Here is a 26,628-nt window from a genome sequence, read left to right on the forward strand (position 1 = left end):
GCTGGAGGGGAACTGGAGGGGAGCTGGAGGGGAGCCGGTGGGGAGCCGGTGGGGAGCTGGAGGGGAACTGGAGGGGAGCTGGAGGGGAGCTGGAGGGGAGCTGGAGGGGAGCTGGGGGAGCGGGGACTGGGGGAGCCTGGGAGCGGTGGGGAGCTGGAGGGGAACTGGAGGGGAGCCGGTGGGGAGCCGGTGGGGAGCTGGAGGGGAACTGGAGGGGAGCCGGTGGGGAGCCGGTGGGGAGCCGGTGGGGAGCCGGTGGGGAGCTGGTGGGGAGCCGGTGGGGAGCTGGAGGGGAACTGGAGGGGAGCCGGTGGGGAGCTGGTGGGGAGCTGGAGGGGAGCCGGGTGGGAGGCGGCTGGAATGGGAAAGTGTGGCTCCTACTGTAGAAGATCAGACTGATCCGATCTCAGATGGATGTCTACACCCCTTCCACCTGAGTACTGGGAGAAAGTTTCCTTCTTGTGGTGAGTCACACCGCTGGTCTGATGCACACCTCAGAAATGGGAGTCATGGATTAAAACCGATCAATGAGCGATTGATAAACAAGCTGATCTATGGCCCTGATAGGTTCTAAAGTATTGATCGAGACACATTTAATCTTTCAACCAGGGGTGAGATTTATCTGCAGTGAGGAGGTGAAAGAGGAGAGGAAGAGAGGAGGTGAATGGGAAGAGGAGCTCTGATCTTTTTGAGGTGGGGGGGGGGAATGTTCAGTGACATGTTTTAAACCAACACTAAGGAACTTTTCAACCTTCATAAAATATTTTCATAACTTTTGTGATGATACATCGACTTACAACAAGTTGAATGACACCTCTGTCATGGCCTGAGGGGGTCTGTATCATTATGGTCTGTATCTCTTTCTCTGGCACTAAGCAGCTTTGAGGAGCATGGTAGGAACCCTGCTCTCACTTTACTTTCACTTTCACTTTTGCGAGTCACAACAAGGAGGGAACAGGCAAAACGGTACTTTAGCAATGGATTATGTTTGTGTTTTCACTTTGAAATGATCCACTGGAAACAGAAACTTAGTTTTGATGTCTTCTGTTAATTTTAATGCAGGATATTTACAGGGCTTCACGCTAGTGTTCATGGGAAATGGAGTCTTCCTTCAGGCAAAACACTACCGCTTTGGTCCACAGGCGCCGCCAAACTCAACCAAAACTGAAAGTTCTTAAGTACTGCTTTAATCAGGAGTGAAGCACATCATATTGTCCAGTATCATTGTAGCAACACTGTTAAAGGGATAGCTCAACATTTTGGCAAATTGGCCCATTGCCATAATCCCTACAGTCATAGCAGTAGGTTCGTTACCTTTAATTGTCGGTGCAAGCTACTTTTAGAACAGCAGAGCAGAGTCGCGAGCTGCTCACAGCTAATGGGATTTCTTGGTTTCCTCATCAAACTCATCAAATACACAATCCAACAACTCCAAAACGCTCTTGTGGACAATTAAAAGTTCTTCTTCCCACTCCTGTTTTGAACTTGTGTATATTAAGATTTGATAATGCTTGTATAATTATTTTATATGTATGTATGTTTAAATACACATTTTATTTCTTTATTTCAGTCTTTCATTTAGACATGTTTGAAATACATTCATTAATTCATTCAAAGGTATCAGACATACTATACTACTCCATACTGTAGTAAATACTACTGCTCAATACCGTAGTACATACTATACTACTCCATACTGTAGTAAATACTACTGCTCAATACCGTAGTACATACTATACTACTCTATACTGTAGTAAATACTACTGCTCAATACCGTAGTACATACTATACTACTCCATACTGTAGTAAATACTATACTACTTCATAATCTAGTATAGAGCCTACTACTACACCATAATGTAGTGCATACTACTACTTCATACTGTAGTACATACTACTGCTCAATACTGTAGAGTACATACTATTCCATACTGTAGTACATACTTCTGTGTAACACATTTAGGTGTACCGTAATTTCCGGACTGAGTGCACCTGAATATAAGCCGCACCACCTACATTTTAAAAGAAAATAAATGATGTACATATATAGGCTGCACTTGAATATAAGCCTCAGGTTTTCATGTTGTACCATGAGATATTTACACAGAAAGACAGTAGAACTGTGACAGTCCTCTCTCTCGCCCATGTGCATTTGTTGACAACGAAGCCGGCGAAAAATCACTAAATGGAGCGGTGGATAATGTTACATAAAATAGCCTATGATGTTACGGCGTGTGCGTTTGTGTAGTCGTAACTGACATGAACAAAATATCACGTGTTATGGAGCGTGTTTGTGTCGTGGAGGCCGCAGGGTTGAAAGCGTGTGAAAAAAGTAGCGGCTTATAGTCCGGAATTTACGGTACTTTATTTTTCAAGTTGGTCCAAAGTGTTACTAGTTTCAGCGTATCTGAGGTTTATTAAGAACTTGCATGAAGCCTGTGCTTCCTGTGAACTGACCTCATTAAACAGAACTGTGTGGCTCTTTGTTCCCCCCAGTGCTGTTTGCCACTGAAAACATGTTTAGCTCAGGACCATGGGGCTGCAGTCAGCGCTGATCAGAGGCTTTCTATCCACTGCCAATAAACTACATAGTCAGGCTTTTAGCTTCAGTACACACACTCACTCACACACACAATATGTTGCAAATTAACAGGAGTACAGTAAGCCTTTCAAAATCACTAGAACCAATGTCAGAGATGTCCATTTATGTTTTTATGACTGTGAGGACACTGAGCAGCTACACTTGGCAGGACACTGGACTGATGGGGGTAAAACCACACACACACACACACATAGTGTAGCAGTGCTGCTGACCAAGCTCATTTACACTCCTGTTATCGTCATCAGCACACAGAGGATGAGATGTCAGCAGCTGTTTACAAAAACAGGGTCAGAGAGAGGGAGTGAGAGAGAGAGAAGCCATCCGGGGTCTCGTTGCTGCTGCTCCTAATCAAGGATTAAGAGAAGAGATCTGCTCTGCACCTGGTCTGTGACATGTATCTAATCTGGATCAGATTAACATGTTAAATGAACACAGGTGTAAACAACCTCTGGACAGTCTGGTCACCTCTATTCATCAGTACGTTGTCTATACTGCATGGGGTGGGGGTGGCTGGAGCCATATAGACGGGTTTCTTGTGTACTTACATTACTAGGTGCCATGTAGATGCTGTACTTTTAGTAGGTTCTCCCTGACTCAATTGCAATAAAATGTCATTTCATAGAAACATCTTTTATTGCATCACAAATCAGAATAACACTTGCTGAAATGTCCATGAATCTCAGTCAACTACCAGGTTGTGATGGTTGTTTTGGATGACTACGATATCCGACCGGATAACCTTTTACATGTCTGCACCGCCAACACCCTTCCTTTGTGTCATGGAATAATTTCTCCACCACTCTGCACTGGTCCGTGCCCTTATTTGGTCAACGCGCACTTCTCTATTTCTCTAAATCTCTGCAATCTACCTGACCTTGTGGCCTTCTCACCTCGACCTGTCCCGGGACAGGCCACAGGTTCCTCTGTCCTGCCCATCCCATTCTACTTCTCTTTTTCTCAATAGATTACGGCAACTATTCCATCAGCTCGGGTTTCATCATATTATGTAATACTTTCCCTGAGTCACATACAGTAAACACTTTTAAAAATAGTAAAAACATTAAAAATAGCAAAAACCACAGTATACATCCAAAGGCTTAGCCCGGGACCCTCAACTCTCCTTGACAAGGCTTATCACGATACCAGAATTTCAGTAGTCGATTCCAATACCTGTGAATTTCCACGATTCTCGATACTAATTCGATACCACAATTAAACAAAAAAACAAAACAAAAAAACAAAACAGAACCCATGTTCCTACTTTTAATACTTTATTGAAAACTGTTTCAAACTGTCAAGTATTTAACATCACTGTGCTTCCACATCTTTTTGCACAGAATAGGGCAGCCCCCCAAATAGTCATAAAAAATAATTAGCTGACCACAATTTCATTGGTCGATTGGTTGCAGGAAAAAAAAATTCAACATGACTGAACTGTATATGGCTATAAAAAAAAGTGTGTGTGTGTAACCCCCGTCAGTTCCGACAAGAATCGACACGGCTTGCCGAGGGAAAAGTTGTATATTTGGTTCTGACGGTACCAGAAAAACGCAAGTATCGATTTATTTTTTTCGTGTTGGTATCGAATTGGTACTGAAGTATCGGTTCTTGTGACAACCCTACTACAATATCAGGAGCATGGTGGTAACGTTAGTGAACGCTAACACGCTAAGACAAGGCTACTTTGCGGCCTGCCAACATTTAGAAGAAAATATAATAATAACAATGTCACTGTAAATACTGTATACCATACGTTACACTACAGGTCTGATAGCTCGTTAGCTAGGTCTGGGACAGAGATGGCTCAGACTCATTATATCAACAGCCCAAGCAGCTCAGACTGCACCGATTACCTCAAGAAACTGGTGAGAAATGACCAGACCCTTAATATTCCCAGTGATGAGTGGATTTCAGATATGTCCAAATGTCCAGCTATCATATGGCCCGACATTTACAGTTACCTCATAGATTAGCCCAGTGTGTACACAAACGACAATTTGCGCGCAAGTCTTTATGTGTCTTTATTATTTAGTTTTATTACACCGGTGCTGCACAGACTCTCGTCACCTTTAGAACCTCCAGGACCCCAATCTGCCCTTTTAATGGCCTGGAGCCATAATCTAACGGATGAGATCCCCTTGGGATATTATACAATTTCCATCCATCCTTTTGCCGGTTTGTGCGGTTAACAGCACAACAACTCCTTGTCATCTTCTTTTGCTGCTTGTAAACAATGAGAAATGTCCCGCTTTCTGCCCCCTGGCTGCGCGCGCACATCTGTGATGACGTTGCACAGAAACCCATCTGTATGACAGAGAGCAAGGGTGGGGTACAAACCATAGACTGTAAAAAGAATGGACGTAGCGTCCGTGACGTCACCCATTGGTTTTGGGGAGTCGTTTTTGTGACTCAAATATGGCGGCCTGAACAGCGCCATGTTGGATTGACCGGCCGAGAACCCGCCCACTGGCCTGGAAGCAGCTGTCCACGGAGCTGCTCGGACCTGTCACTCAACGTTTCCGCGCCCTGATTGGCCAGAATCTTAACCTTTTAACAGTAAAACGGCAGAGTAAAAAAAAAATTCACCCCCCTCAGAGTGTGTGCGGGGGTAGAAACTATCGATTGAGACGAAAAAACGTTCTGACACCAGGCTTTTAACATGTTTACTGAGGATGCAAAGTCGGCGATTTTAACATGGGGGTCTATGGGGAATGCTCCCTTCTGACACCAGCCCCCACAGGAATCCGAGGGGATTGCAGTTTTTTGAACGCGGAAGTGAGCTTCACTTCTCAGACCGACAACTGCTCCCTTGGTACAAACTAGACAGGTCACCAGTCAGTCTAGGACTGATAAACAGAGATAACGTTTGGTTACATTTGGTGAAAAATTTGACGATCATATTAAAGGGATAGTTGACCCAAAATTCAAATTTCACTCATTACTCACTCACTGAGTTACAGCGGGGCTCTGTGCAGCACTGCTTGTCCATATGACGGCTGCGAATGGAGTTCACTTTTCTTCGTCCAAAAAGACACACCAAAAAACATCCAAATACCTCCATAGTGCTCGTCTGTAATGTCCCTCTTGTATTGAAGCCCCAACATGAGAAATTGTTCTGAAAAAAATTAAATAAGTCTATATTTTAAGTTTGTAGAGGAAGCTCCCAGTGTTGCTCTGCCGGAATCTCGCGCAATTTGCGGAGCCGTGAACTGGGTGTCAATGCAAATCGCGCGAGATTTGGACGGACCAGGAAGAGCAGTGCTGGGAGCTTCCGCTACAAACAAGCTTAAAACATAGACTTATTTAATTTATTTCAGAACAATTTCTCATGTCGGGGCTTCAATACAAGAGGGTAGAGGTCTTCGGGAAAAAACGACAACCCGAAGTTCCGAGGTTCCGACCCGACCCGGCTCGGGTTTGGGTCCACTCACAAGAAGTTACCCCTGTCAATCACCCCCGCCCCCCCCCCCCCCCCCTTCCGTCCAATGCGAGGCTGCGAGCTGCCTGTGTGACTTATGTCACATGATCAAAACAACTACACGACTCTGATGATGACGTCAAAGGTGACAGTTCAAGCTGAAGTTAGAGCCTCGGTCAGGACTCGGGGCAGTTAAAAAGTTTGTTTATTAACGTAACGTTATGGTTAATGGTTCAAAATAGTTAAACAATCGAGTTGCCTTAGCGTGTTGTTACCGCGGTAACGTTATGCTCCGCAATGCACATGGAAACTCCAAAATGATAACGTTAATTAAACAAGAGGGACTGGTGGATTGGCGTTAGCAACGGCTAAGAAGAAGGATTACAGTACATGACCATCTAAACAAGAAAATGACGACGTGGATTTATTTCTGTTTACATCACGTTATGGCCGGGGGGGCTGGCAGCGGCCGCAGCCGGAGCAGGTCGAAGAAGACTACGTTTAGGTAAGAAACAGAAAGTAAAAACAAGTCTTATTTAACACTTAGACAACTTGTATTAAATCATAAAGCAACTCGGGCACTTCGGGTCCACGGGTTTTAAGGGTTCGGCTCGGTTTCGGAACTCATATTTACAATAATAGCTCGGGGCCAGTCAGCTCCGGGTCCAATTTTCACGGGTCCATTTGGGTTCGGGTCCGTCAAATTGGACCCGTGAAGACCTCTACAAGAGGGACATTACAGACGAGCTGTGTGGAGGTATTTGGATGTTTTCTGGTGTGTCTTTTTTGACAAAGAAAAGTGAGCTCTGTTCGCAACCGTCATATGGACATGCAGTGCTGCACGGAGCCCCGCTGTAACTCAGAGAAGCCACGGAGGACTCTGAAACTTCTCCCAGCCCTTTGTCGACATGAGGGTGAGTAGATAATGAAATTTGAATTTTGGGTAAACTATCCCTTTAACGCATTCTTTGTCCTTTACTTCCTGACCTTGAAGCAAGAAAGAAAAAGAAAGAAAGAAAGAAAGAAAGAAAGAAAGAAAGAAAGAAAGAAAGAAAGAAAGAAATGATCTGCTGAGAAAAAGTGAAAAATGTGTTTTTCTCTGTGAATCCTCCAGATCTGCCTCCTGTGACTCCTCCTCGCCCACACTGCAGAATAACATCACTCTGTTCATTACCACAACTGGTCTTAAACACTCTTCCTCTCCGGGATCAATAGACCAGAACAGCACTGATGTCCACTGATGGTGACCTCATCGTCACGGTGTCATGTGATGATATTATCTGAGCTGTGATGACTCACACTGATGATTCTCTAATGCACAGAAATAACCAGCAGCTCCAGCAGAGACTGAGCTTGGATTCATATTTATAAGTACCGCTTGCTGATACTGAGTCAAACGTGATATCTTAGCGACGCAAATAGGTCCATTATATTTTTAGACCCTTGTGTCTCCCACCCTCACGTGCACATGAACGCCAGGCTGCAGGACAGAGAGTTCACTGTTTCCTTTCTTGAATATTTGATAACAAGTGTTCAAGGATCATGCCGGCGTTTTGCATTTTTTATTCCGTTTACTACACCTCAGTTTAAAGTGCACTTCAGGCTGCTCTCAGCGGAGCAGTGCAGCGCTGGGGCTCAGGTAGTAGAGTCGATTGTCCACTTATCAGAAGGTTAGTGAATCAGCTCCCAGCTCTGTGAAAAACTGAACCCCGATTTGCCCCTGATGTGTCATCTGTGCACATAATTATGTAAGATTGTAAACATCACAGTTAACCCTTTTCAGTTAACCTTCCTTTTTGACTTTGTCAGGAACTCATATTTAAACAAAATAAAACTTTTTTTTCCCCCCAACAAAATTCTAAAATGCTCTGGTTAAAATTGTGACATTTGTGTTATAACGATAAAAACAATAATGAGAGTTAAAACTGAAATCATAAGTGCAAAACCAACCTTTTCATGGATAAGGAAGCCTGACAATGTAACCTAGAGATGATAATCAAATGGGATGATTCATTTGGTTTTAATGTGTTTTACAGCTGATTTAAGACTCGGGTCACAACCGACCCTAACACCATAGATGGTAGCAGAAAGCTACAAGAAGAAGGTTACATTGAAGCCAAGGGTCATACTGACAAAAAAGGCCCAGGGGCCCACACCAAAGATATTAAAACCAATATTTTCATGGATAAGGAACCTAACAATGTGACCAGGAGAAGAAAAACAAATTGGATGAAAAAGAAATGTTTTTAGTGTATTTTACAGCTGATTTAAAGCAGAAGTAAGTGATATATTTGTGTTAATATAAGTCTTAAATAGTTATATCTTCCGACAGCAATCACTTACATAGAGTGTTTGGACTGAAACACGGGTCTGTCAGTCACTCTGCTCTGCTCTGAGCCCAGGAGAAAACATTTATCGTATCCTACAGTTTTTATCCAATGAGGAGAGAGAACGGCATGCAGGGCTGTGTGTGCAGCCAAGGGACGCCGTGAATGTGGCGACGTAGGGACGAGGACTGTTATGGTGCGTTCAAGGAAACTCGTATTTTTCCGACCGTGAACTCGTACCAGTTCGATCTGGTACGAGTTCACGGGTCAGAAGTTACGAGTGGCCGTTATAGTGACTTTCACCGGTAAAACAGGTCAGAAAAACACGAGTGGGTTGCCTGGAACGCTACAAAGTCGTAAGTTGTGACTTGAAGCTGTAATTTACGATTTCAAAAGCCTACCTGGAACGCAGCATTAGCGAAAACGACCGGACCACTTACTTCTGCTTTAACTATTGGCCCTTCACACGTTTATAACACACACAGCGTTCGCCCACAGCTGAGGTGGCGCAATATGCGGCGTTTAGGTGAGAGCAATCCTCCAATCAGGACATGATCAGATGCCACAGTTGGTTGCTAACATCTACACAGTCATTTCAAAACAGCCCAGTGAGAAATCTCACTGCAGTGTGACTAACGGCAGAAGTACACTGGAACGGCCGCAACGCGATACGTCAGCGGGGCGGAGCGGAGTTTTTTACCTGCTGCACCAGGCACGGACGCGACGCGACACGGCTTCACTGTGTTTGTTGTTGCAGCTTCAGCTTCACCTTGTCAAGCTGCAGTAAATGAGTGACTTTATGTATCTCAACACATTTTTACATCCCTCCTGTTAAAATGGATTGACAGTACTTTTTTCACAGGTAATTTGCTGACTATGTAGGTTTGCAAGTGCAGACTATATTAAATGATATCAAGTAACTGGAGTGTTTAACTACACGATCATGGATCCACAATGTAAAAAAAAACAAACCCCATAATGATGCACTGCTACTGGCTTTGCCTCTGGTACATGAGACATTTATTTTAAGCATTTTTAAACGTAATATATTCGTTTTATACACAGTTCTCTGTAGTTTTCTACCTGTCGGAGGGCCGTGTAGCCACGCGACGAGGAAAAGAAACAGACCCGTCGCAAAAAAGAAGAGAGATGCAGCGCGACGGCCGCTGGAGTGCACGTCGCTCACATGGCCGGTGGAGGAGCTCCCATTGACTAAATGGGCGCGAGCTGCTGCGGCTGTCGGCTGAAGTAAATGTCTGATTGTAAATTTATTTAATTATGTGTCATGGGACCACGGATGGAAATTAGCTCCCAGCTAAATCCGACATATTTACTGCAATTAAATGTTGTGTTTTCTTGTATGTTCATGAATATGTGAGGTCCCATTTCAAATAAACCTTTAAATAAATAAATAAATAAATAAATAAGTACACTGGGAACGGCCGCGACGCAAAACATGTGTTGCGGCCGTTCCCAGTGTACTTCAGCCGTAAGGCAAACCAAAACTGATACTAATGACTAGGGATGTTCATACCACTTTGAGTATGAGTACTCATCAATACTGAGTACCGATACCCTACTAGTATTGTTGATATTTTTTATAAAATTTCAATTAACACAATGACAGATCATTTTGAACCAAGCCCCCACCCACCTAATGTGAGTGGGGAGAAGAGGAGATTATACGCAAAAAAGGACATGTGGTGTTAAAACCTTTTGGCTTTAATAACCTCATCGACGGTAATAATTAAGGAGCGGCAATAATGTCGGCTATTTAGCGGTAACTCCGGTATCTGTACAAAGGAACAAAAGAAACTCGATTTCTTTTTCGCCTTGAGAATCGGCGGATAGTATCGGCAGCCTTTAGGAGTAACAAATACCCCGATGCCTGGTGTCAGTGCTCGCCCAGCTCTACTACTGATGATGTGACAGTCAACACTCAGTTCATGAGGCTGAAGTCGCCCTGTGCAGCTCTGAGTGTCGTCCTCAGCTGCTTCCTTGTGTCCTGCAGTATTTCCTGCTTCATTATGTGCATCCTGTGTTTCACTGCTTCAGCCTGAGGTGCTGCAGGGTTGGGCTGACCGACCCATTCATGTGCAATAAACACACAGCAAAAGGCTGAAATGCGATGTAGACGGAAAACAACTGATCTTTTTTTAGTGAAGTGTTAATTGCAAACAAGCTTAACTGAAATATTTCTGCGTGCAAGGACTGTGGCTTCATTTGACACCAACTTTTATAAACTTGTAGCTGCAGGCTGGGACGCCAGCCCCCCCGTTAGCTGCTGCAGAGGGAGGAGGAGACGACTTGTCATTGCAATATCGAGCAGCGTTATCGCACGTTGCAGATTTGCTCACATGGTGCAGGCCTGCTGCAAGGTGCTGCGAGATGAATCCGTGTGAGGGTGTTTTGCATTTTGCTGCATCATGCCCCTTTTTTACAATAATTACCCAGAAAGCAGTGTAGGCAGCTCTGCAACATGCTGTCATGCCTCCATGCCATAATCTGCCCCAGTGCAGTGTGGGATTTATTGGCTCACACTCAAGTCACTTGAAGAGGCAGTGAGCAGCTGACTGCACTGTGTGATTTCATAACCAATCAGCCTTATCTTCACCGCTGTCAGACTCCATCATTGTTCTTAGCCTATTACGTAATTTGCAAGCTTGAGGTCAACTTTTTCCCCTCACGATATCAGCTGTACCTGAACGTCTCATGACTCAGGGATTAGAAGCACCACCCCCCCCCACCACCACCTCCCTGAACTTTCATGTTTTAAGATGAACCCAAATCAGAAAGTCTGAGTCACACTTCATGTACCTCTGTGCACGATTTCTGGCTGCACGGATAAGAGCAAGACAATAAAGCAATAGTACTATTAAATCTGTCTCCATGAGTCATCACTGCGTTTCCCCAGCCTTCAGTTCTGCAGGTCTGCTGGGAGTTTCTCTCCTTCTGCTCTCTGTGTTTGCAGCAGATTTGGGGGGGACGTGCGCTTTGCAAAGGTTTGGGCACCCTGAGCACCAATCGAGGTTAAAACCATTTCAGCTGTTAGAGAGAAAGAGCGATGTCCTTCAAACAGGTTTTTTTTTTCCACAGTTGCATGGCAACAGCAATCACCGTGACCAGCGCTTCCCACAGACAGGATCAGAGTTACCAGTTAGAAAAGCAAACTGCCTGCTAGATGCACGGGACAGCTGCTGCAGCCCTGCATCCTGCTGCCCGCGGCGCCACGCAGCCCCGCGGCCGAAGACGACTGCCGCGGCGAGCGAAGCTCCGTCCTTCCCAACACTTCCTGATAGGATGCTCCTATGATAGTGTTGCCAGGCAACAAACCCATTTCCAGGCTGCGAACAGACTGGAAATTTATTCAGAGCAACAAAATTACAACAAAATAAGAGCAAAAAAAAAGCAAAAGAGGAAGATACTGAGCTATCCCAAGTAGTTGCCATGGTGACTGTTACTGCAAACAATCTCACTTTTACATAAAGTGTGTTTTCCTCATAGTCTCATAGAGAAACAACCAATCCTATTGCTTTGCAGAAATATCCATTACATAACACTGTTGAGTCTTTGCTCCGCCAATTATCAGTGTTAGAGATGCTGTAGTCGTTTAGTAGTCTGTCTCCGGAGTCTCATGCACTCCTGCTCTCCTGCAATATGTAAATTAGCGCTACAACCTTCCACTCTGTAGCCCTATTAGCTGATAAGAGAATGAATATTTATCCGCCCAGCACACACACCAATCTCACTGTTTCCATACAGAGAAAATGCACAGGGGCTTCAGCTCCTCCTTCTCCTTCAGAGGAAGGAATACTCCGACAACGTCACCTCTCCTGTCTGTTCGAGCCCCAATAAATCACGCTCAACAAAAACAGCTTTGCCTTAAATATATGTTGCGTTTTATCATTTCATTTTCCTGCCAAAGAAGAAGAATCACACAAAGACATGTTTCCTGGTCACGTTTAGCAGGTTGCACAAAACCTGCATGAGAGAAGCTGCAAAGTTAGTAGCAAAGTCAAAGATTAGCATGAGTTTTGGCAAAGCAGAGAGCAGGATGACAGGCTGGCGGCCATGTTTGAGTTTGGGAGTTAAGTGAAAGGATGCCATATTAATAATTGGCAAAGGCAAAGGCGGTAAGGCGTATGGTAACTAAATCTCTATAGAATTTCATTGAGTATTTGAGAAACATGAAAAGCCCTTTGATAGCTGATATTCAATATGGCAACCTATTTCGTCCCTTGAAATAGAAGTTTATTACAAGATTTTCCAGCCAATTTCAATATTTACCAGAAAACAATCTAGTTGGTTTCTGTTATGTGTTCATGTCAGCCCACCTCTGAGATCCTCTCATGCCATCTTTGGCTTTGGTTGTAGAATGTATATCTTAAACTCTAACTTACGATTTGTGATGGTGGAGGGTGTGGGCGTGGTGGTTGTTGGCGGCGTTGGCTCTGTGGAGGCGCTCCAGCCTCTCCTTCTCTTTCTCCACAAAGTTGGTGTTGGTGCCGGTGCTGGTGGAGGGCACTCGAGTCAGCCGGCTGTGGGCGCGCGGTTGGTCCCTGGGTGGGATCGGAGGCGGGGGAGGTGGAGCCGGGGACGGGGAAGATATCGGAGCCGGGATTTGAGTCGGGATCGAGATGGAGGTCGGGGCCAAAGCCGGCGCGGGAATCGGAATAGCGGTGGCACTGGTGCTGTTGGTGCTGTTGTAGGAGTGGTGGTGGGCGGAGGAGTGGTGGTGGTGCTGCTGATGGTGCTGGTGGTGGTGGTGGCTGTGGTGGAGGGAGATGGAGGTGGGGGGCTGGGGAGGAGGTTGGTGTTGGCTGTTGTGGTGGTGGTGGTGGTGGTGATTCTTGCTAGAAAAGTGCACCGATGTGGTCTGGGTGGGCGGCGGCGGCGGCGGAGGGGGAGGGGCGGGAGGCTCGGGAGGAGCGGGCGGAGGCGGAGCCACGGGTTGCCGGTCCAAACGCAGGTCCTTGTTCTCCTGGCTGAGGCGGTCCAGCTGGACCTCCAGCTCCTCGATCCGGCGCCGCTGGGTTTCCAGAAGCTTCTGCTGGCTCTCGATGATGTTGTTGAGTTCCAGAAGGTATTCCACGGCCCGGTTGGGGCTTTCTGGGCTGCCCTGGCCTGGACCTTGATTAGCATCCATGGCTAGCTGGTCCAAAAGCTAGCACACAGGCTAATTTGAATCTTGAGGATAAATAAGACCTGGGGGGGGGATGGCACGTCTAACTAATTCTAGATTTGAAATGCTGTCGATGTTACAGTTGGTTAGCTGCAGCTAGCAAGAATGCTAAATGCTAAACGTCTGCACTAGATGAGATGCTGCCTGAGTCACAGCTACAGCTGGTGCAGAGACAAAGGCTACACAACAGAGGACAACTAATTACTATGATCTAAAACTACGACTTAAAGCCTAATGCCTAAATACCTACAAAACAACACCCTATGGCCCTAAGCCCTACACCCTAAAAACTACACTACCCTTCACCCTCCCCCCCACCAGAGGTAAGTGGGGGGGAGAGGACTTTCTCTTCTTTGAGCACTGATTTGAAGATCAAGATGGGCCTCGTCCCGGTGAGCTCCAATCAGAAAGGTCTATCAGGTCATCGATCATTCCCTGGTCCAGTCAGGTGTTTCAGTCGTCCAGACCCATGACGGTTATAAAAACAGAACTAAATTTCCTGGAGATAGATGGTCTTCTCCCCCCCCCACAGTCAGAGCAGTCTGTTGTGTTTGTGTGTTTGTCAGTGAGTCAGTTGTATCCAGTCCTTGCGCTCCATGTAGAAGATCAGAACATGGGTTTCCAAGAAGCAGGTGAGCAGACCACAGCTGACAGAGACCTCACATGTCCCTCTGACTCAAAGATACAACACATTATCTTTGTTGGTTTGGCTGCAGATCGTCCTCCACAAGCGGTGCAAGTGATACTTTTCTCTGCCAGCATCCAGGGCAAGTGTTTTTGCAAGTGCTGCAGCAGAAATTCAGTCTGCACCACCATGCACAAACTCCCAAACAAGTTGACTAATCACCTTTCTTCCCTGTTGTGCCTCATTTAAGATCCCGGGGTCAGAGCCCCTGTAGTCATTTTCTTAATTAAACAGTCTGGAAAGTTTTCTGAGCAGGGAAAGAAGTGAAGTTAGCGTAGTTCAGACAGTCTCCACCACACTGGAAAGTCAGGAAGCAAACGTCGCGATATCAACACAACACAAAGCTCCGCAAACTGAAAACGAAACGTTGGTCAAAGATCATCTTCTGACAAACATGGAAGACGAGAGGTTGACCTCTTCCTGGTCCATGGGTTCACCTGCAGGACTCACACAGTCTTCCTGCAGTCGGCCTATCCAGGGAAACGGTGATGAGCAGAGGTTAAATCTCATGTCAGATGTTTGTCTTCTCCCTAAATACCATGAGGCGTTCGGGCTTCCTCGTCATGGTGATCACAGCCATCATGGACAGTACTTCCCGATCCTTCATATCGTCAATACGTTACATGAAAAAGAAGAGAGAAAAAAAGAGTAGATGAGAAGACAGTAGGCGTGGCAGGAAATATCAAATAATACTTTCACAATGCTGCTTTTCTTTCTTTCTTTTACCATCCCGTTTTTTCAACTTTCATTACTTCCTGCATCTTTTTTTTCTTCCGCCCCTTGCCTCTCCATCATCCCCTCTGCTGCCTTTCCTGATCTTACTTTTTTCGCCTGCTCTATTTCCACGTGTTGCCAACTCTCTTCTGTGTACCTTCTCTCCTTTCATGTTGCTCTTACTTTCTCACCTCCATCCCTTTCATGCCTCTTTGTGGTTGGCGGGAGTGTGAGGTCTCTCAGCCCATAAATACCAATGACATGCTCCGTCTCAGCCATCAGAAACAAGAAAAATCATCACGCATTATCGGCCTCTCCTCCTACACTCCATCACTGCCCTCGTACGTCTCTGTCCACCTCTTTTTTTATTTTAATCTGTCTTGCTTTCTTTTCTTCCAGCCAGTGTTTACCTGTTCAAACCTGCTTTTAAGTGCATTACTATTTCAATGTGATTTCTAAAGACAATACACTTAAAGTCCCACTCCCGCGACCCTTTTCAGTCATTTTAAAACCAGCTCATTAGCCATGCACATTAGCAATGCACCTCTGGAGGGTGGGCAGAGACTGCGCTGCTCTGCACCCGCCCAGCCACCTCCTCTAACCCCCCCCCCCCCGCTCGCTGACAGCTGGACATTGTACAATTACAGATTCAGCGCGTTCAGCGTAAAACTCCACACTGGGATTCGATCCCAGACTGGAACATAGTCCTTGCTCACGGTGCAAGCTGCTCTACCAGGTGAGCTACACCTGTTATACCTCAACAGCTGCACCGAGCTGTGAAGCCTTTCACCTGTGAGCCAGATGCAGAGCGGGGCGGGAGCTTGTAGCACTAGTGCCCTCCCCTGGAGCTGTGACACGTCAGCTCCAGTCTCCCTGAAACTGCCAGTTTGCGTCTGCCATTGGTTCACAGCAGTTTGAAGGCAGAAAAACTCAGAAATGCAATTTTGCACTTCCTTTTCTGCTGATATGTGCTCTAACACAAGAAAAATGCCACAGGAACATGTGAAAAGCACGAAAAACATGATTTTCATGGGAGTGGGTCTTTAAAAGAAGGGGGAAAAAAGAAGAAAACATGCCTCACGTTGATCCAGTTTTTTAATGGACAGTCTCATGGGATACTGAAGCCAGGGTCTGAATCACAGCTCAAATTCCACATTTGTTTGGAAATTCTAATAGGTCTGGTTCTCCCTGTCAGCTAGCTGGAGACCGATCAGAGCTTAGGAGGTGGAATTACAAATGTGGACATTATCGTCCTACGTAAATTCATGAAAAATAGCAACTAAAAATCAAAAGTGTGGATGAGATTCACTCAGTTGTACATGTTGTTTTGAGTCCATTCTCTGACATTTCTATAGATCCAATATGCAACGGCAAATACATTTGATTGGAAGTCTAATCTAAGGCTAGATTATGTCCAGAATAAATGTTTATTCACATTGCAGTGACATATTTATGAGTGGATGTGACGGCAGTGGATGGTGGAAAGTTCACAAACCCATATGTTATTGGTGCAGTAAACTGTTATGGCCCATAGTTACGTTTTGCTCCTGGACGACATCTAGTGGTCGTAGTGAATATGACAGAGACACAGTAAACAGAGTGGTGACAAGAGAGGAGGATGACCAGGGGAATGTCGTTCAATTCCCATGTTAAAGTCACAGATTATAATGTTTCTGTTATCCGCGGGTGTTAGTTAACTATGTTGTTATTCGTGTAACCTCAGTCTTCAATTTATATGTATTCACATTATTACCTACTTGTACTATCCATAAACCTTGCACTGTAGAGACTGCACCTAACACACACACACAAAGGAAATGGTTAGCCCTTTGCTCTTGATTGCAAAGTGGCCAAACAGTTTCTGCTTTTATATCTCTTCATTAGGCACATTCAATTATTCATGACTCACTAACTGACCCCCCTCCTTTGTCTCTGTCAGGGGGACCCCCCCCCCCACCCCTCTCTCTCTGATTTCTCTGTTTCAAACACACTGTATCTGAAGCCTGGCAGAAAGCATCTGATCACACTTTTTCTGTGCATGTAGCCTACCGTACACCTCATTGGCATCAGCCTCTTCTTTTTTAGCATTAACAATCATTATAGATTAACAAATAAAGAAAAGATGGTGAAGACACAAGCAAAAAAACACAACAACAACAACAACAACAACAACAAAACTGTGGTATAATGAAACTATTTAAGTTTTACATTTTACTTTGAACTAATTCTATATTCCAAAACAAACTCTGAATACACTTTTTAGTGGTTTAGACGGTTGGTCAGATTATTTGAATTCACATTCTTCTTTAACATAAAAATCTGGTGTGTTGTTGTGAGCAGATATTTGCCCCAAAATTTGCAAAATGTATTTTTGGATTCATTTCCTGAGGACATCATTAATCCCATGACTCAAGTGTCCATCATGAATAAACCAAAAGAGGGGAACACAGACAGAAAACAGAGGGATGATAACTCTACCATTTCAGCTTCCTTTACAGTACTAGTCTCTAATGTAAGATTATGTCAAAAACAAAATAGCATAGAAATTAAAAGCAGAGGTTGGTTTTGGAAAGTTCTTGATGACAACTAGTTGTTCTTTAGTTAGATGTTCAACTTTCTCCAGCAGCGAGCCTCAAACTTTGTGCATCTGCTATTTGTTTGTTTGATGGTTGCTCAACAGGCCACGGCAGGTGTACAGAGATGGTGACTTTTCAAACTGCTATAGTAGCAGCGCAACAGATTAGTGTTTTCATTATTGATTAAACTATTACATTTCATACACCAACACACATTTACAGTCAGCACATCTTGTCTATCCTTGTGTGCCACACATGTTCAATTTCTTTTCCTTCCATACAAAAGATTTTTTCCAAACCTGTTCGTCCATGTTTACATCTATCTTGGAATTGGTATACAAAATGCGTATGTGGCCTTCTGCAAAAAAACAAAACAAAAAAAACTTAGGATACAAAGAACATATGGATTGCATACCACTCAAAGACAAAACACTAATCATTGTTTGATCAGTAAAATGCCAGAAATATCCTGATGTTGTCTGGCTACCAGTCCACAAACCAGAGACATTAGATAAATCATCAGACACCAGGACATTTTTCTGGGCCTTCAAGCAGGAGTGAAGAGAATAGAGTTGAAAAAGTGAGCCATCACTATGACGACTGAGCAAACTCCATGACAGAACAAACTACACCTAATGAAAAATGTGAGCCGTCTATGAAAGCACAGAAGAGTCTAATAAGTGAGTGTAAAGTGAAAAGTGATCAGTGTTGTTATAATACCAATGTGACTGTGGAAGGTGTGACAGGTGTCACTCATAATGATGGAGCCAAGTGGAATTCTTAATGGTTTAAATAGTAAGGGCAACATATGAAAATCTGGGAACTAAATCCTTACCAAGAAATTTCTTCACAATTGTCTTTAGGAACGTGCGTAATATCATGTCTTAAAATGTTGAAATTCAACTCCCGTGGGAAACCCCCTAAAATACTACTCAAAGTTGGGGTACCCGTAACTGGATTTTTGAACATTCCGAAATGTTAAATTTGGCCTGAAGTAACTTGTGAGGGGTCAAACTAGGGGTTTTTCATGATTCTGAGTTGATCGCAAACATTAGTTTTATGCCCAAAACACTCCTTGGTGGAGAAAAAAACAGCCACACCCACTTTTCTTGTTCATCGGAACCCCCACTACCACCAATAGAATGTATTGCAGAGAAGCCATTCCTTAGCATTACAGAGGTTGTGTTACATAATACTACTAAATACTCAATATAATATAACTTTTATTCTACCCTTTTTTCTATAGGACATTATACAGACCCTCCAGGATTTTATGATGTCACAATTGCAACTATTAATGCAAATTCAATCATGAATTCTTTGGCCTTGCCACTGCAACTTTTCAGCAAATTTGCTATCATGGACCGCTGTGGCTAGCTGTGGTCAGCTGTGACCACAGTGTTTCCATTACGTTTTTTTTGCATGTCTGTGTTTTTATTACTAGTTATTGTTATTGATAACATGCATAAGAAACTTAAAAATTGTGGTAACACTTTATTTGATGCCTATCTCTATAATGCATTATTATCATACTTATAATGAGTTATAAACACTCATAAATGATCATAATGCTTTACAACAATAAGCATAACGCACTATAAAGCATTTTATCATGACTAATAAGGTCAGGTATTATAATACGTTATAATTGTTAGTAACTCGCTGACAATGCCCACATTTATGCATTATAAATATAGTTATAATGTGTTGCAATTGGCTTATAGTCGTGTATAACTATCATAATAAACACTCATAAATTATCATAAGGCTTTATAACAATAATCATAACACATCATAGAGCATTATAACTGTATTATAATACTTTATAAAATGCTCTTTAATGTGTTATGCTAAATGTTATAAAGCCTTATGATCATTTATGAGTATTTATAATGATGGTTATACACTTTTATAAGCCAATTATAACACATTATAACTATATTTATAATGTATTATCGACGTGGGCATGGTCAGCGAGTTACTAACAATTATAATGTATTATAATACCTGACCTTATAAGTCACAATAAAATGTTTTATAGTGTGTTATGATTATTGTTATGAAGTATTGATTATTGTTATAAGATATTATGATCATTTATGAATGTATATAATTATAGTTATACAATGCTATAACCACATTATAACTTATTATAACTATGTTTATGCATTATAGAGATAGGCGTCAAAGTCTTACCAAAATGGTTAATAGTTGGCTAACAGTAGCTAATATGGTTAGTTAGCCAACTCCTATGTGCGACTGAATCTGATGACCATCTGACCATTTTATTTTACTAGCTGACTGCTCCATTAGCTATCAAACTAGGATAACAAGGTGTAGGCCTGTTGTCTTCACGAGGATTTTTGCAGTTTAGGCGGTGATCTACTATACTCAATAGAATACATTAGAGATACAGTAAGCTATTCCTGTGCATGACAGAGGTTTTCTTTAATGTCACAAAAAAACTTCTACTATTACTACTGAATACTTAATATAACTTATATTCTACCTTTTTACATTGTTGGACATTAATCTAGCACACACGTCAATGTCATGTCAAAAACCTGGGGGAGATCTGTCCTGCGATACACTTTTATATGGCCTTCAAGAAAAATATTATGTTAATAATGGCCCACCAATAAAGCATTCACATTACTCACATTACAAATCCCATAATACACTACAACAGCTACCGTACGGTCATGACCAAGAAATAGGCCCAAGTTTGTGACACACTGCAACATCTATCTTTTTCCATTCTTCAAAAAGAGCCTGGATGCTCGATGGAGATTGATGCTCAGTGTGTGTGCAGATTAACATGATCATGTTTGCAATCAATGTAGCACCACTGTGTATTTGTTGTGCTTTTCCTATCTCCATTTCGAACAAACTTGTTTCAGTTGTTGCTGGTATGTGAAATCTGGTGCATGTCCACTGTCTTTTCTCTCTCGCTGCCTGCTACTGATCTGCATAATAAATTACATTTATAATAACTTTTTAAATAAATTTAGCGACACCACAAAATCCTGGAGGGTCTGTATAATGTCCTATAGAAAAAAAGGTAGAATAAAAGTTACATTATATTGAGTATTTAGTATGTAACACAACCTCTGCAATGCTAAGGAATGGCTTCTCTGCAATACATTCTATTGGTGGTGATGGGGGTTCCGATGAGCAGGAAAAGTGGGTGTGGTTGTTTTTTTCTCCACCAAGGAGTGTTTTGGGCGTAAAACTAATGTTTGCGATCAACTCAGAATCATGAAAAACCCCTAGTTTGACCCCTCACAAGTTACTTCAGGCCAAATTTAACATTTCGGAATGTTCAAAAATCCAGTTACGGGTACCCCAACTTTGAGTAGTTTTTTAGGGGGTTTCCCACGGGAGTTGAATTTCAACATTTTAAGACATGATATTACGCACGTTCCTAAAGACAATTGTGAAGAAATTTCTTGGTAAGGATTTAGTTCCCAGATTGGTCAAATATCAGCTAAAATGCCCTTACTAAAAAGTAAAAAAGAAAAGAAACTACTAAAGGTCACATTAAAAAAAGAAAGAAAGTAAAACTACAAGCATGGCCATAGGCCGTAGGTTTTTATATCACTGGAACTATATTTCACTGTCATCAATAAAATGTTCTCCTCTAAAAGAAGCATCTATCTCGTCTATCGTCTAACAGCAACAGTCTGCAGGTCTGTCTGGTGAGTTATTTTACTCATGGACAAGTGGTAAAGTACTATCTGGGTAGAAAAATACCAAACACAGAGAAAAAAGAAGCCAATACTTAAATATCAAAAACTGCAGTTCATCCAATAACCACTAGAGTCTGTCTAGGCAGAAACAGCAGAAAACAACGTGCTTACAGCTTGATACAAAAAAATAAGTGTTGCTTTAATGCCTTAAAGCTCCAGTTGGTAAGTTGATAAAAGTGAAAATAAATTCTGCGACTTGGTTGGAAATTTCAAGACAATACACCTTTATGAACCTCTGCCTTGGCTGCTCCTCCTGCTCCCTCTACCTGACTGGAGGAGAATCCTCGGTCGCGGTGGATTTCGGCAAATACGATTCCAGGCTGTAGGTGGAGCCAGAGGAGTTGGGTTTTGTCCTAAATTACTCATTTAATGTCTGACCATCAGAATATAGTGACAGTTCCAGCAAATATGACTGAATAATTGGTACCAACTGAAGCTTTAATAAACTACTAAATAAATAGTAACTATGTAACTATTCTACCGTGAAATGAAAGTTTCAAATGTTCCACTGGCTTGTAACAGTGAGAAAGACACCCCTGCCATTGATACAGCGCCCCCTGCTGGCCCGTTACTTTGGTTTACTGCCTGGCTCACTTTTGAGAGAACATGTATCACTTTATAGCAAGGTATGCACAAATCACAAAGATAGATACCATACAGTGCAGGAAGAGGCAAAACAACAACAACCTCAAAGCGCTTGCGTGAAGCCACCAACCACAGCTAATTATAAATATCAGAATTTGAATGACAAAGAAAAATATATCCATATATGTCACACAGCAAAATCAACATCTCTGCCTAGCGATAAGAAACTGCTAGCTCACTGTTCTCAGTATGCTTGTCATGGCAGAGGCAGTGAAGAGACAAGAAGTACTGCAGTCGGTACATTTATTGGTACTGACCGAATTCCCATAGTAATCTCAAGTATCAGCTTACGTAAAATCAAACAGTACCACATTTCAGTATGGGTTGAGTCGGGTTTTAATTTCTTTTTTTTTCCATTTTCAGGCCCGTTGAGAACTCTACTGTCAGCGAACAGCCCTCTCCTCTGTGCACACTGAAGCCCATTTTAATCAGAGATATACAGCTATATTGCCGTTGTTTACACTGCACAGCAACAACAAATATTCAAAATTCAGAGGTAAATTGGAATCGAACTCACAACTTGCTGCAGCATGCTCACTCTACCAAGTAAGATATACAATGCTTGCAGCTCAATGCATTTAATCAAAGATTCCACCAAGCTTTACAGTGACGGTGAGCGGGGCCGCCGCGGGCGTATGAAGTTCATACCACCACACAGTAACAGTCACCTGTTACCGTCACCGTACCGACAAGCTAACGTGTCCTTTAGTTTATCATCTCCGCTCCTTCAGCCTCACGTTTTCACAGCTGTTCTGTTGTCAATAAACACGCATGGAGATGATGACAGCTGTTAAATGATTGGTTGTTAGACTGTCCCTCAGCATCCAGGGATGATTCAGTGTCCCACATCTTTGAGTTTTACACTGCTGAGTTGTAGAAAATTGCGTGTTTGCTTCATGAGTGGGGCTCAATTTGCAACTAGTGTTTACGACAGCGCTGTAAACGGGGATTACACCGCACAACTGCAGGGGAGCCCTGAGAGTTCACAACAAACACTTCCGCAGTAGGACTTTAAGTTCTGCAGAACTGCAGGTGGAGCATGAACCTACAACAAACAGACAAAAGTCTCACCTCCTCCACGTGCCACACGTCAACCGAAGAGCAAACACATTTTTTCAGATTTCATAAAAAATTTAATCTTAATACAATTGCTGAAGCGCAACCTGGAAGCAAATGGGTGAATGACATTTGTAGCAAATCAGAATGCAGCACGATCATCGTATGATCTTGAATATCTTATTCTCATAATTGCTGAAAGCCAAAATTGGAATGAAAAATAAAAGTTGGCCAGTCCCAGCCAACCCCATGTCAACGACTGTGTCGCTCTAATAAACTGTTTGCTAGCAAGTTCAACACAACGACTTCAAAGCCGATGCTCACCACCAGCCAGGCGGCCGAACCCACCAGATGGTGAACGTTAGCCTACTCTATCACTTGTGTGAGCTACTGGCTTCATAAATGTTGAACTTTTAAAAACAGAAACTGACATAAAGGATGTTCTTCCTGTAATATGGACCTTGATGGAGAGCAGTCATTTACTCTAGAACAATTTCTGGGCCCTGAAAATAAATCTCCACTCTTTGCACAGCAGCTTCTTCATGATCACACAGTGAAATCACACAGTGTGTGACTGAACACTTGTTTTGTCTCATGATCTTTGATATCATTTGGGTCTAATTCAACAGAGACACGAGTGTTTTAATTGGCCGATTTTACATATCATCTGCTACAAAGACACATGCATGGAGTAGTTCATACAACCCCCAAACACACACACACATGAATCATATAGATGCATTCATCACACATTAAACAGTTACCACCGACTGCACATGCACATACATATGAGCGCGCGCGCACAAACGCATGCACACATACTCGTCGCGTCATAATCCTTATGGCCTATATAGCCGACGGTTCCACATACATACATGACACGCACACCCACAGTCAGTCACACACACACACACACACACACACACACCCACTGTCACACACACACACACACACACACACACACACACACACACACACACACACACACACACACACACACACACACACACACACACACACACACACGGACACAATGCAGCGTCCAGAGAGGGAAAAAAAGGAGGAATAAGAAGCAGGCGGCAGAGGCTCACAGGTTTCAGCTGCTCCTGCAGAGGTGATGGAGGGATGAAGGTGGTGGAGGAGAAGAGGTGGAGGGAGGATTATTGATCCCCACTCACTCCTCTCTCTCCTCCTCCGCTCTTGCTGTCACCATCATCTCCCTCCGAATAAAAAACACAACGGCTGCTGCGTTGATTTTCCTCCTCTTCCTCTTTCTGTTGATCAGATTCTGATCACTTCAGTCCTCCTCCTCCTCCTCCTCCTCCTCCTCCTTCTCTCTCCCCCTTTTCTTCGTGTATTCCTCTGCTCGCCTCACTGCTGCAGGCCCGGCTCCTCTCTCCTCCTCCTTCCTCCTCTTTTTCTTCTTGTTGCCGAGTCAATCTCTTTCTAATTGTCATTCCTCTGTGTCTGACAGCCGAGCGATCCGCTGCTGCAGCGCCGCTGACCCCCCCTCTCTGTCCGCATGAGCGTGAGAGCGGACGCTACTCTGGTTATTATCACTGGTGAAATATGAAGGTTTTTGTTTTTTTTCTTCTTCTCCTTCTCCGCTATTTGCCGTAGAGAGAGGAGGCGGAGGAGGGAAGAGGTGTCGAGTCCACACAGGCTGCCTGGATGGATGGATGCATGGATGGATGGATGGATGGATAGAGGAGGTGGGAACAGAGGAAGGAAGGAAGGAAGGAGGGAGGAAAAGTGTGTGTCGGCAGCAGAGACATGGGGGGGAAAACGCGCAGTGTCACGCGGCCACGAGCGCAGAAATCACATCGCGCCGGTTTACCGCACAGACCAGGAGCATCTGACAGAGGCTGTTAGAGCGGCTGTTCGCTTTCTGACCGCTTTCACAATATCACACCACATCCATCCATCTGGAAGTGCCACAAGTCGTGAGGCTGTGTGTGTGTGCACATCGCTTCACACGTCTCAAACACGTAAGGACCTGCAATGCTGAAGCGAAGGATTCTTGTAGAGCTCAGATTAGATGGAATGTTAAAAAGACAGAGCGGGTTAACAGCTACAGGAACAGGAGGAGCAGGCAGCCCACACATGGATTGTAAGAATACAGCAGGATGTTGAACTACTTTACACAAACTCCAGGTTCAGTGCAACATGACAACCAGGTGAAGCTGTCAGCTGGCACCTGCTGTGTCTTTGTGAACAAATAACATTATTCTACTGACCCAGTAAATGTTTTGTGGACTTATCAGAGTTAGAAATATTCTTCACAACTCTCCTGAAAACCCTCAACAAAAACAGACTGGACATTGATACATCTTTATTTTTCAAGGGATGGTTCAACATTTTGGCAAATTGTCCCATTGCCATAATCCCTATAGTCATAGCAGTAGGTTTTTTACCTTTAATTGTCGGTGCAAGCTATTTTTAGAACGGCAGAGCAGAGCTGTGAGCTGCTCAGAGCTACGGAGGCTCATGGGATTTCTTGGTTTCCCTCATCAAACTCATCAAATACACAATCCAACAACTCCACAACGCTCTGGTGGACAAGTTGTGAGCTGCACATTCACCACGCTATGAGATAATAATGGAGCATTACGAGACAGAGTTGTTTTAGAGGTAAATTCAGGCAAAACCGCTGATGCGCGTTCCCGTCGGGGCAGTTTTTCAGCAAGCAGTCTCTGTATTTATCTCGATTTACCTTGTTGGATTGTGTATTTGATGAGTTTGATGAGGGAAACCAAGAAATCCAATGAGCCTCCGTAGCTCTGAGCAGCTCACGACTCTGCTCCGCTGTTCTAAAAATTAAAAAAGGTCTACTACTCCTAAAACTACAGGGATTATGGGCCAATTTGCCAAAATGTTGAACTATCCCTTTAAGATGATCTGTGAACTGGTTCATTGTTTGTTTGTTTTGTTTTTTTGCCATCAATTTTTTTAAATTCCATTTTCTTTTTAGTTTGATATACTGCGCTGACTATTCGCCCACCGAAACCCCACCCCACCCCGTCCCAAGGGGCAACACCGAGCACAAGAAACCAACATTAGAAAAAAAAAAAAAAAAAAAATTGTTGTTGGTTCATTTCATCTCATACTACAAGTTATATGTTTCAGCTTTAGCATTAGTCTTTTTCAACATTGCTTTAGCAGTTTCTTAAAGGACAATTCCAGGCGAATTCAACTCGGGGGTGTATTTTCCTAACATTTTAGGTCTAAAAGAAGGAATCTGAAGATTTTCAGTTTAATGTCTCCTGTTTTGCGGTAGCTGCGTCTGTCCGCGCATCGCCACGGCAGCAATGAATGGGAGTGGATGTAAGTTCTGCTGTTTAGGCTGTTTCCAGCCCTCAAAGCCGCATTTTTTTTCCACAGACAGCATCAGATGGAGACTCAAACATGCACCGAGAAGTTTATTTACTTCAACAAGCCGACATGTTTGTAAAACTAGATCTAATTCAAAGTCTCCCGGAGTCTCGCGCGAGACCCAAGTTGACGCTCGGTGTGTTCAGGTGCAGTGGAAAAAGCTACCGTTTGTGTAATAAACACAGGAATATCAACTCTTTACTTGCTTCAAGTAAAAAAAACTTCTTGGCGCATGTTTGAGTGGCCACCTGACGCTGTCTGTGGAAAAAATGTACACTTCAAGCAAGTAAAGAGTTGATATT

At 43.5% G+C, this 26,628-nt stretch overlaps 1 protein-coding gene across 2 annotated transcripts in view; it reads right to left on the reverse strand.

Moving 5' to 3' along the window:
- LOC146984030 (IQ motif and SEC7 domain-containing protein 1-like) overlaps positions 1-13,565 on the reverse strand; it is a 229,221-nt gene extending 215,656 nt beyond the window's left edge. The window contains exon 1 of one of the 2 annotated variants that reach the window (XM_085780855.1): positions 12,748-13,565. In XM_085780855.1, the coding sequence (XP_085636981.1) occupies positions 12,748-13,493 (746 nt within the window). In that variant the 5' untranslated portion in view covers positions 13,494-13,565. The remainder of the gene's footprint in view (positions 1-12,747) is intronic. The other variant, XM_085780854.1, reaches the window with a different exon arrangement.
- Positions 13,566-26,628: the final 13,063 nt, after the last annotated feature.

This window comes from Trachurus japonicus, chromosome 7, assembly GCF_045865225.1.
Source record: "Trachurus japonicus isolate A0001 chromosome 7, Traja_1.0".
NCBI classification, from domain to species: domain Eukaryota; kingdom Metazoa; phylum Chordata; class Actinopteri; order Carangiformes; family Carangidae; genus Trachurus; species Trachurus japonicus.